Source organism: Manis pentadactyla, chromosome X, assembly GCF_030020395.1.
Source record: "Manis pentadactyla isolate mManPen7 chromosome X, mManPen7.hap1, whole genome shotgun sequence".
Taxonomy (NCBI): domain Eukaryota; kingdom Metazoa; phylum Chordata; class Mammalia; order Pholidota; family Manidae; genus Manis; species Manis pentadactyla.
The window spans coordinates 41,193,217-41,205,357 of NC_080038.1; the positions used below are offsets into that span (position 1 = coordinate 41,193,217).

At 37.1% G+C, this 12,141-nt stretch overlaps 1 protein-coding gene across 3 annotated transcripts in view; it reads left to right on the forward strand.

Moving 5' to 3' along the window:
* Positions 1 to 12,141, forward strand: part of RP2 (RP2 activator of ARL3 GTPase) — an 80,582-nt gene that overhangs the window by 15,897 nt on the left and 52,544 nt on the right. For all 3 annotated transcript variants that reach the window (XM_036907454.2, XM_036907455.2, XM_036907453.2), the window contains exon 2: positions 7,939 to 8,604. In XM_036907454.2, the coding sequence (XP_036763349.2) occupies positions 7,939 to 8,604 (666 nt within the window). The remainder of the gene's footprint in view (positions 1 to 7,938; positions 8,605 to 12,141) is intronic.

The following is a 12,141-nucleotide window of genomic DNA, read 5'->3' on the forward strand; positions in this document are numbered from 1 at the left end:
TTGTGTGATTTTTCATTTTCTTTGCGTAATTTATTTCTAGTTTCATAGATTTGTGATCTGAGAAACTGGTTGGTCCAATTTCAATATTTTTGAATTTCTGAAGCTCTTTTTGTGGCCTAGTATATGACTATTCTTGGACATGTTCCATGTGTACTTGAGAAGAATGTGTATTCTGTTGCTTTTGGATGTAGAGTTTTGTAGATGTCCATTAGGTCCATCTGTTCTATTGTGTTGTTCAGTGCCTCTGTCTCCTTAGTTATCTTCTGTCTGCTTGATCTGTCCTTTGGAGTGAGTGGAGTGTTGAAGTCTCCTAGAATGAATGCATTGCATTCTATTTCCCCTTTTAATTCTGTTAGTATTTGTTTCACATATGTGCGTGCTCCTGTGTTGGGAGCATAGATATTTATAATGGTTATATCTTCTTGTTGGATTGACCCCTTTATCATTATGTAGTGTCCTTCTTTGTCTCTTGTGACTTTCTTAGTTTTGAAGTCTATTTTGTCTGATATAAGTATTGCAACTCCTGCTTTTTTCTCTGTATTAGTTGCATGAAATATATTTTTCCATCCCTTCACTTTTAGTCTGTGTATGTCTTTGGGTTTAAAGTGTTTTATCCATTCAGTGACTCTATGTCTTTTGATTGGTACATTCAGTCCATTTACATTTAGGGTGATTATCGATAGGTATGTACTTATTGCCATTGCAGGCTTTAAATTCATGGTTACCAAAGGTTCAAGGTTAATTTCCTTACAATCTAAGAGTCTAACTTAACTCACTTAATATGCTGTTACAAGCACAATCTAAAGGTTCTTTTCTTTTTCTCCTCCTTTTTCTTCCTCCTCCATTCTTTATATATTAGGTTTCATATTCTGTATTCTTTGTCTATCCCTTGATTGACTTTGGGGATAATTGATTTAATGTTGCATATGCTTAGTAATTAGCTGTTCTACTTTCTTTACTGTGGTTTTATTTCATCTGGTGATAGCTATTAAACCTTAGGAAAACTTCCATCTGTAGCAGTCCCTCCAAAATAGACTGTAGAGATGGTTTATGGGAGGTAAATTCTCTCAGCTTTTGCTTATCTGGGAATTATTTAATCCCTCCTTCAAATTTAAATGATAATCTTGCCAGATAAAGTAATCATGGTTCCAGGCCCTTCTGCTTCATTGCATTAAATACATTATGCCATTCCCCTCTGGCCTGTAAGCTTTCTGCTGAGAAGTCTGATGTTAGCCTGATGGTCTTTCCTTTGTACGTGATCTTATTTCTCTCTCTGGCTGCTTTTAATAGTCTGTCCTTATCCTTGATCTTTGCCAATTTTATTACTATATGTTTTGGTGTTGTCTTCCTTGGGTCCCTTATGTTGGGAGATCTGTGGATCTCCATGGCCTGAGAGACTATCTTCTTCCCCAGACTGGGGAAGTTTTCAGCAACTGCCTCCTCAAAGACACTTTCCATCCCTTTCTCTTTCTCTTTCTATTCTTCTTCTGGTATCCCTGTAATGCGAATATTGTTCCATTTGGATTGGTCACACAGTTCTTTCAATACTCTTTCATTCTTAGAGATCCTTTTTTCTCTCTGTGCCTCAGCTTCTTTGTATTCCTCTTCTCTAGTTTCTATTTCATTTATCGTGTCCTCCACCGTATCCAACCTGCTTTTAATGCCCTCCATCATGCTCTTCAGCGATTGGATCTCTGACCTGAATTCATTCCTGAGTTCTTGGATATCTTTCCGTACCTCCATTAGCATGTTGATGATTTTTATTTTGAACTCCCTTTCAGGAAGAGTCGTAAGCCCTGTCATTTCAATCTTTCTCCAGAGTTACATTAATTTTACTCTGGACCAGGTTTCTTTGGCATTTCATATTTATATATGGCACCCCCTGGTGTCCATAAACTCTACTCTGGAGCTGCTCAGACCCTGAAGCAATGTCGGGGGTTGAAGGGGAGCAGTATTGGTGCCTGGGGGGAGGAAAGAGCTGTTCCCTGCTTTCTGCCTGCTGTGCCTGTCTCCACTGCCTTAACCAGTGGGCCGAGCACACAGGTGTAAGCTTTTGTCCCAGAGCAGCTTCATATGGATCCCTGCTTTCCACAAGCGGCTGGAATCTCAGTCTCTCCAGGAATTCTGCCTGTATTAACTTTCCAACCCGGTAGTCATGCGAGTATCATGAAAGCACCATGAAATGTAGGTTTGTGCTCCCAGAGCAGATCTCCAGAGCTAGGTATTCAGCAGTCCCAGGCCTTCCACTCCCTCCCTGCTCCATTTCTCTTCCTCCCGCTGGTGAGCTGGGGTTCGGGAAGGCCTTGGGTCCCGCCTGGCCACAGCTTTGGTACGTTGCTCTGTTCCATGAGGTCTGCTTTTTTCTCCAGGTGTATGCAGTCTGGCACCATCCTCTTTCCTGTTGCTCTCTCAGGATTAGTTGTGCCAACTATATTTTCTAATTGTATCTAGTTTTAGGAGGAAGCCTCTGTGTCTCCTCTCATGCCGCCATCTTTAATGCCTTAGTCTCCTTTTCTTTGACCTATGAATTTTATCAGACATATGGAGAAGACATAATACCCATTCTCCTTAAAGTTTTCCAAAAAATGGAAGAGGAGGGAATACTTCCAAACTCATTGTATGAAGCCAGCATCACTCTAATAACAAAATCAGGGAAAGACTCCACAAAACAAGAAAATTACAGACCAATATCCCTGATGAACATAGATCCAAAAATACTCAAGAAAATACTAGCAAACCAAATTCAAAAATACATCAAAAGGATCATACACCATGATCAAGTGGGATTCATCTTAGGGATGCAAGGATGGTACAACATCCAAAAATCCATGAACATCATCCAGTCCATCAACAAAAAGGAGAAAAACCACATGATCATCTCCATATATGCTGAAAAAGCATTCGACAAAATTCAGCATCCTTAACAAAATGGGTATAGAGGGTAATTACCTCAACATAATAAAGGCCAAATATGACAAACCCACAGCCAACGTCATACTTAACAGCGAGAAACTTAAAGCTTTTCACCTATGTCTGGGAACAAAACAGGGATGCCCACTCTTCCCACTCTTATTCAACATAATACTGGAGGTCCTAGCCACGGCAGACAACACAATAAAATAAAAGACATCCAGACTGGTAATGGAGAAGTCATACTGTCACATTTGCAGATGACATGATATTGTACATAAAAAACCCTAAAAACTCCACTCCAAAACTACTAGAACTAATATCTGAATTCAGAAAAATTGCAGGATACAAAATTAATACACAGAGATCTGTTCCTTTCCTATACAGTAACGATGAACTAGCAGAAAGAGAAATCAGGAAAAAAATTCCATTCACAATTGCATCAAAAAGAATAAAATACCTAGGAATAAACCTAACCAAGGAACTGAAAGACCTATACCCTGAAAACTACAAGACACTCTTAAGAGAAATTAAAGAGGACACTAACAAATGGAAACTCATCCCATGCTCTTGGCTAGGAAGAAGTAATATTGTCAAAATGGCCATCCTGCCTAAAGCAATCTACAGATTCAATGCAATCCCTATCAAATACCAATAGCTTTCTTCAACGAACTGGAACAAATAGTTCTAAAATTCATATGGAACCGCAAAAGACCCCGAATAGCCAAAGCAATCCTGAGAAGGAAGAACAAAGCAGGGGGGATCTTGCTTCCCAACTTCAAGCTCTACTTCAAAGCCACAGTAATCAAGACAATTTGGTACTGGCACAAGAAGACACCCACAGACCAGTGGAACAGAATAGACAGTCCAGATATTATTCCAAACATATACAGTCAATTAATATATGATAAAAAAATATGGACATACAATGCAGAAATGACAGCCTCTTCAATAGCTGGTGTTGGCAAAACTGGACAGCCACATGTAAGAGAATGAAACTGGATCATTTTCTAACCCCATACACAAAAGTAAATTCAAAATGGATCAAAGACCTGAAAGTAAGTCATGAAACCATAAAACTCTTAGAAAAAAACATAGCAAAAATCTCTTGGACATAAACATGAGCAACTTCTTTATGAATATATCTCCCTGGGCAAGGGAAACAAAAGCAAAAATGAACAAGTCGGACTGAAAAGCTTCTGTACAGCAAAGGACACCATCAACAGAACAAAAAGGCATCCTACAGTATCAGAGAATATATTCATAAATGACATATCCAATAATGTGTTGACATCCAAAATATATAGAGCTCATGCATGTCAACAAACAAAAAGCAAATGATCCAATTAACAAATGGGCACAGGATCTGAACAGACACTTCTCCAAAGAAATTCAGATGGCCAACAGGCACATGAAAAGATGCTCCACATCGGTAATAATCAGAGAAATGCAAATTAAAACCACAATGAGATATCACCTCACACCAGTAAGGATGGCCACCATCCAAAAGACAAACAACAACAAATGTTGGCAAGGATGTGGAGCAAGGGGAACCCTCCTACACTGCTGGTGGGAATATAAATTAGTTCAACCATTGTGATAAGTAGTATGGAGGTTCCTCAAAATCTTAAAATAGAAATACCATTTGACCCAGGAATTCCACTCCTAGGAGTTTACCCTAAGAAAGCAGCAGCCCAGTTTGAAAAAGACATATGAACCCCTATGTTTATCACAGCACTGTTTACAATAGCCAAGAAATGGAAGCAACCTAAGTGTCCATCAGTAGAGGAATGGATAAAGGAGATGTGGTACATATACTCAATGGAATATTATTCAGTCATAAGAAGAAAACAAATCCTACCATTTACAACAACATGGCTAGAGCTAGATGGTATTATGCTCAGTGAAAGAAGGCAGGCAGAAAAAGATGAGTATCAAATGATTTCACTCATCTGTGGAGTATAAGAACAAAGCAAAAACTGAAGGAACAAAACAGCAGCAGACTCACAGAACCCAAGAATGGACTAACAGTTACCAAAGGGAAAGGGACTGGGGAGGATGGGTATGAAGGTAAGTTCAAGGGGGGGAAAGGGGGCATTATGATTAGCAGACATAATGTCAGGGGGGCATGGGAAGGGCTGTACAACACAGAGAAGGCAAGTAGTGATTCTATAGCATCTTACTATGCTGATGGACATTGACTGTAATGGGGTATGTGGTGGGGACTTGATGATGTGGTGAAGTCTAGTAACCATAATGTTGCTCATGTAATCATAGATTAACGATACCAAAATTTAAAAAAAAGTCTTTAGTGAGTGCTTAAGAAAAGTGTGAATTTACTTGTTAGATGCAGAATTCTAGTTTATTCTTTGTGAGGTTCAGATCATCTATATTCTTGTTGATTTTATTTATTTTTTGTCTACTTGACCAATCATTAAGTGAGAGAAGCAGCATTAGAAGATACTCCTTAGATTTTAATTCACCAGAGTTCATGAGCAACTGTCATAGTCCCCACCTGTTTTTCCCACCTCTCCACTAGCACAGGGCTTTTGCCCTGCCCTGAATTCATTCCCAAGGAAGTCTGGACAAGTGGTCTGAATCCCAGCAGGTGTAGGGGAAGCAGATTGTCTCAAGATTTGGGAGGGTGAGAAGCAAGAAGCAAGGAACCAGAGGTCCCATTTTCTATTTTACCTTCCCACACCCCACCGCAGGATTTCTCATCATGCCCTCTTTTCTTGGTGTTTCTCACTTGGTCCCTTTGGGAGTTGATTTTTGGCAATGGGAAGCCAGCAGTTATGCTAGTTCAGTATCTTGGTAGGGAACAAACTGGAACCACGGACCTTTATAAATGTGTGTCACTTGTAAATCCTAGAAATGAAATTTCTTGAACACCTCTTCCCACATTAAACCTGTGTTGCCTGCTGTATTTTCTTTTTTTTGGTTGGTGAACTACCAACATTAATCACATAAACCACAGAAGTGTTTTGTCAAACCTGTGGGTGTAATTATAGATAATATTATAAGGCTTAACACAAAATAAGGGTAAGTATTATTTTGTGAAGCTTTTATTTCATTGGTATGTGTATGTGCACAGATACTCGTAAGTATGTGTACTGGACTGTGCTGAAGAACTAACTAATATGGTTTGTGGTCAAAAAAGTTGAAAAACACTGGTAGAGAACTAGAGATCATTTTTGACCCATCCTTGTCTTACATCCTACAGTCATTGAATTACCAAATCTGCAGTCTACTTCTTCGTTATTTCTCAAAGTCATCCCATCTTCCTCTTCCCTACTAACCACTGCTCTACTCCCAGTCCTTTCTGACTGCTCCAGCCTCTTAGATCCATGCTCCACTTTTCCTTATTCTTATCAGAATAATCTTCCTGAAATGTACATTTTGCTTATTTAAATCCTTCTGTGGTACCATATTGCTCATGGGTAGCTTCTGACCTTTATAGTACGTCCCATGCCTACCTCTAGCTTCATCTGCTCCCATTCCAGTATCACTGGTAACAACAAATAACTTTCTGTTTTCCTCATACTCCCTTGAAGAGTCTTATTTTGTTCATTCTTTCACTTTTGCCTGATGTGGGTAGGGAGAATCCTTTACTCCCACCCCTTTTACCCAGTGAACTGCAGCTTATTCATTCTCTCTTTGTACAGGAAATCTTACACCCCTATCTCCCCTACCCCTGGTGTCCTTCATCTGTGTTTCCAGAATATTCTGGACATCTCTTATTACATAGCCAGGTTGTTTTTAAATCATCTGTTTAAGTTAATGTTTACTTCTTTTATGGCAACAGCTGGTCATATTCATTCTGGTACCTAAAATGATGGCTCATATTGGGTGTTCAGTGTTGGTTGAATGACTGGAGATCCAGAAAGTTAAAGTGCCTTTTTCAAGATCATGTTGCTCATAGGTGACAAAATTGAAATTGGAAAATAAGTTCGTCCTTTATTGCCTCATGCTGTAGTCTGGCACTCCTTCTAGTACATTATATATAACTGGATAAGTACATTTATTGTTCAATCCTGAATAAGTCACTTTAGCTTACTAATGATTAAGATGATTAAGTTTTCCTTTGTAAATAATCGTATAATCAATTTTTTATATACTGTATCTATGGGAACTTGTTTCCAGTGCATGAATAATTTTGCTTGAAATTTAATATTTACAAAGCAGCAAAACTGTTCAAGTAGATTCAAAAGTAATTTGGAAATATCAAGATGGCCTTTTAGTAACCGTATTTTAAGAGGCCAGTTTAAATTTAAAAAAATAATGTGACAGATTCCAGGCACACTGTTAAAAAAATTATGTGAACTTCAGCTTAGAATATCTAAAGATGGAAATGGTGAAATTTGAAAAATTACATTGTAGAAATAGCTCAGTAAATGTTTGAATTAAATTTGTAGATGCAAGTTCTGACATACAGTGGGTGGGTTTTGTGCCTTCAGGTTCTTCCATTTTCTGTAGCATATTGCAGAAATCAGTTGTGGTTTAGAAACTAAGACTCATGCATCAATTTATGGAAGGATAAAAAAACATATTTCAATTTGGGTGTATTTCCAATTTCAGAAGTTTTTAAAGAAGCAGAAGTTGTTTTGAAAGTGAATTTTAAAGTGAACTAAGCATTAGAAGAAGAAAAAGGGCTAGAGCTGAAATATTCTGTAATATCAACCAATATCTTGTGTGTATGTGTGAGAATTTCCCCAGTTGTTTCAAGAAACTAGGTTTCTTTTCAGTTGGTAAGTTGAAACGGTATCCAAAAAACACCCACACATTGTTTGGTTGATGTGTCCTTGAGTCCTTCTTTATCTAAAACAGTTTCTGGCCCTTTTTTCCTCTCATGCCTTTTATTTATTTTAAACAAAATTTGTCCTGTTCCATTTTCTTACTATGTTGCAAAGTCAGTGAGAATAGGAGCATACTACTTTAGCACTAAGAATTGTGCCTAGCACCCAAGAGACAATGAATATTTGTTGAATAATATTGGTAATACTTAAGGTCTGTGTTTTGTCCCTACAGGTTGATCCTAAAGATTACATGTTCAGTGGACTGAAGGATGAGACAGTAGGTCGCTTACCCGGGAAAGTGGCAGGGCAACAGTTTCTCATTCAAGATTGTGAGAACTGTAGCATCTATATTTTTGACCACTCTGCTACAATTACTATTGATGACTGTACTAACTGCATAATTTTCATGGGACCCGTGAAAGGCAGTGTGTTTTTCCGGAATTGCAGAGATTGCAAGTGTGCATTAGCCTGCCAACAGTTTCGTGTGCGCGATTGCAGAAAGCTGGAAGTCTTTTTGTGCTGTGCCACTCAACCCATTATTGAGTCTTCCACAAATATCAAGTTTGGCTGTTTTCAATGGTACTACCCTGAATTAGCTTTCCAGTTCAAAGATGCAGGGCTCAGCATCTTCAATAATACCTGGAGTGACATTCATGACTTTACACCTGTGTCAGAAGAACTCAACTGGAGCCTCCTTCCAGAGGACACTGTAGTTCAGGACCATGTTCTTCTGCCTACTACCGAAGAGCTCAAAGCTGTCCGCATTTCCACAGAAGCCAATAGAAGTATTGTTCCAGTATCCCGGGGTCAGAGACAGAAGAGCAGTGATGAATCATGCTTAGTGGTGCTATTTGCTGGTGATTATACTATTGCAAATGCCAGGAAACTAATTGATGAGGTAAGGAAAAAGAGAAGAGAAACAGACATACACCTAGTTGGAAACACAACCAATCCTTAAGTTATAGTCCTCTGCCCCTTATAGAGCTATCTGTAAGATGATTGCTTGGGCCTCAAAATACTTCCCCAAAGAAACTTTTAAAGGATATAATTCAATTCAGTGAGCATTTATTAAAAACTTATTTACAAGCTATTCTGTTACCATTTCATTGATTATAGATGCACATCTGTTTTGCACATTTTTGCTTATCTGAAATACATCTTATAATGTATGGCATCTTATAATGATGGCAACTTAGAGCTGATGAAATATAGTATATGCTGGGGGTGAAGATACATACACAAAATTTTCTGCCCTCAACTCCCATTCTTTCTAATAAATGATTTCCGTGGAAGCTCACAAAAGTTAGGACTCCATAGTAAAGCATGAATTTTTACAGTTATTTAATTTTTTACAGAAATTTATTGGGAGTTTTAGTTGGTTAGGGGGTGGGAAAGACATTTAGGAAGATAGCTTCTGGACTCCCTTGTGACTGAGAACAACTTCCATGTACTTTCCTAATTTTCTTTTACCCTATTGCCATGAAGGGGAGGCTGGTGCAGAAGAAAAGTGGGAGCTGGGGTAGCAGAAGTTGTGGGCTCTGTGTTGGTTGGTGCTCCAGTGGGGAGGCAGCAGTAGGACATAGTGATTATCCATTAATCAGATGTTCTTCAGGAGGAGTCTGCTTGAATTTAAAAATCAAATTTCCAGAACTAGAGAAGTGAATGGAAAACTTCATCAAGTCTCTTTAAAACTTAAAAAATCCAAAGAGACTTTGGATTTTTTAAGTTTTAAAAGTTCTGTCAAAAGGGATGATTTTAGGGAAAAAAAAAAACTAAAAATGACTCTCTCTCTGTAACTATACATTTTACAATGTAGAAAAACCCATGTCTGAAATATGCAAAGTATATCTAAGGTCTATTTCTCAAAACAACAGAAGCTGAAGTATAATTTTAAGACTTTGATATTTTGTTTTTTGATTATGCAAATCTGATAAGTAACATGCTATGGATCTGGTAAGATATAGAAAAAATGCTTCTGGCCTTTGAGCTATCTAATCACATGTTAATCCAACATCTGAGAGATAAATATTTTTATTATATTATGTAATGATTTTTTTAAAATCTACATACAGCTTTGAAAAGATGTCATTAATCACATGAAACTGCTATTTTGTAGGTAACAAGGAGTGGACATAAAGAATGTATAACATATTTAAAGAATAAAGCCATCAAAACAAACACCATCTTCATGAGCCATCAGATGATCTTGACTTTTTAACTTTTGGTATCTGATGTGCAAAATGGCTTTTTGAATCCAGGGAACTGATGTTCTTTAGATGTCCTTCTGGCTTACAAAATAATTTAAAACAAAAATCCCACAATAAAAATAGTAATAATAGCTAACACTTAACATGGTATGTATTATATGTCAGGTACTGTTGTGAGGGATTTAAGTGAATTAACTCACTTAATAATAACCTATAAAATAAATGCCGTTATTCCCCTTTTTACAGATAAGGAAAATGAGCCACAGAGAGGATAAGTAATTTGCAAAAGGTCACTCAGCTGCCAAATAGCAGAGCCATGATTTAAATCTAGGCCACCATCTCAACCCTTAAGCACAATGCCACTATGCTGCCTCAGTGGTAAGGGAAAGCTGGTGAATGCCTGGTGGAGCAGGAATGTAACTGAAAGTGCAGAGAGTAAAGGCAGATACTGCCCTCCAGCCTAGAAGGAAAAACCCTGAGACTTTGGGTAGAGTTACCCTAATTTTGAAAACACAGAATTAAGGAATGAAAAGAGAACAAAAAGAAGAAAGTGCCAAGTACATATGAAAATATGCTGAAAGACCAGTGACTTACATAGCAAGAGAGCAATTACATATTTAAAAAAAAATGAAGCTCGAGTTCCCAGGAAAATATATGTAGAAGCTAGTTAATTCTGAGATGAAAAAAAAAAACTTGAGTCTTTCTCATAACATAACACAAATATCTTAGGACAGCTTAGACTGGAACCATGATTGCTAGCTCTGGTTTTCTGAAACCCCTGAAGTATCACAGAATTTTGTTCCACATTGTTTTTATAAGTTAGACATATAATGATATTTTGGGGAAAGGAAGTGTAAAACTTGAGAGGTAGAAATCCAGAAAAGCTGGGTAAAGCAGAAAGCACATTCCATAGAGAGTCAAGGGAGTTACTGGGCCTCAGTTTTCTCACCTAAAAATCAGATTCCTCTCTTCCTTGTACATATATCACAGATAGGCACAGAATAAATGAGAGTAAAGTGTGAGAATTGCTTGGTAGTAAAGTACTGCATAATTTAAGTTGGGTATTTACCACTATTTTCAAGTCTTTAAAAATAGAAAAATCTTCATGAAAGAGTCTCTTCACATATCTGCAGTGAAATATCAACATGGATATAGTTACAAAGTTTATTATTTGTTTTTAGGTAATGGTATTTTGAATTAATCATCTTTTATCAGTTTATGTGTCTGACTATAAAATGAGTGGTAATGAGCAGTCTGGAAAATTAGAAACAGATGTCAGATTTTTTCTGATATTTTAAGTAACTTTGCAGTCATTATCTGGCAGTAATGTCCATGTAATTTTGTGCTACTTTTTTATGTATGTTTCTTTTTTCTGGGGCAGCACTGAGGGCTCTGAAAAAGGATTTGAGTTTGAATCAATTTGATGCAATAGTGTGGAATAGTGTAGCCATAGCACGAAATGCTATCAGCCATTAAAACTGATTTTATAGTAGAATACTGGGGAAGTGTTCACAGTCAAGTAGTGAAAATTCATAGAACATTATGCAAGTTTCTGATTTTTTCCTTGAGTAGAATAAGTCTGGAAAGTTACATATGCTAAAATATTAAGTTGTGATTATTCTTAGGAAGTAGATTAAGAGCAGGGTTTTCTTTTTTGCAGTTCTATGGATTTTATAATGAACATAACACTATTTCTGTAATGGGAGAAAAGAAAAATGAAGGGTGAGAAGAAATATACTTATTGGGAGTGGCATCTTTGAGTGGTAGCATCTTGGTTGATATTTCTTTATTTCTATTTTTCAGGTCTGTGTTGAGCATATATGTTACTTCTATAGTTAAAAACCCAATAGGCTTTGCAAAAAAAAAAAATTAGGTGGTTGAATGACTTTGTGTTCTAGCAAACTACTTTCATAATTATTTTCAAAATTAATGTGTACTCTAGAGAACTGTAGAAATAAGTTTGAAAATCATCCATAATGTATCTTGAATAGTCTTTTTAGGAATAATTTTAAATTGATGTAGCCTATAATCAGATTAATTGGGTTTGCATTACAGTTCTGTTAGTTAATAGTTATATGACCTTGGGAAAGTTCCTTAATTGCTCAGTGCCCTAGTTTTTTTTATCTGTAAAATGACGGTAACAATAGTACCTACCTCATATGAGGGTTAAATGTGTTATACATGTAAAGTGCATAAAACTGCCTGGCACATAGAAAGTGCTCCATAAA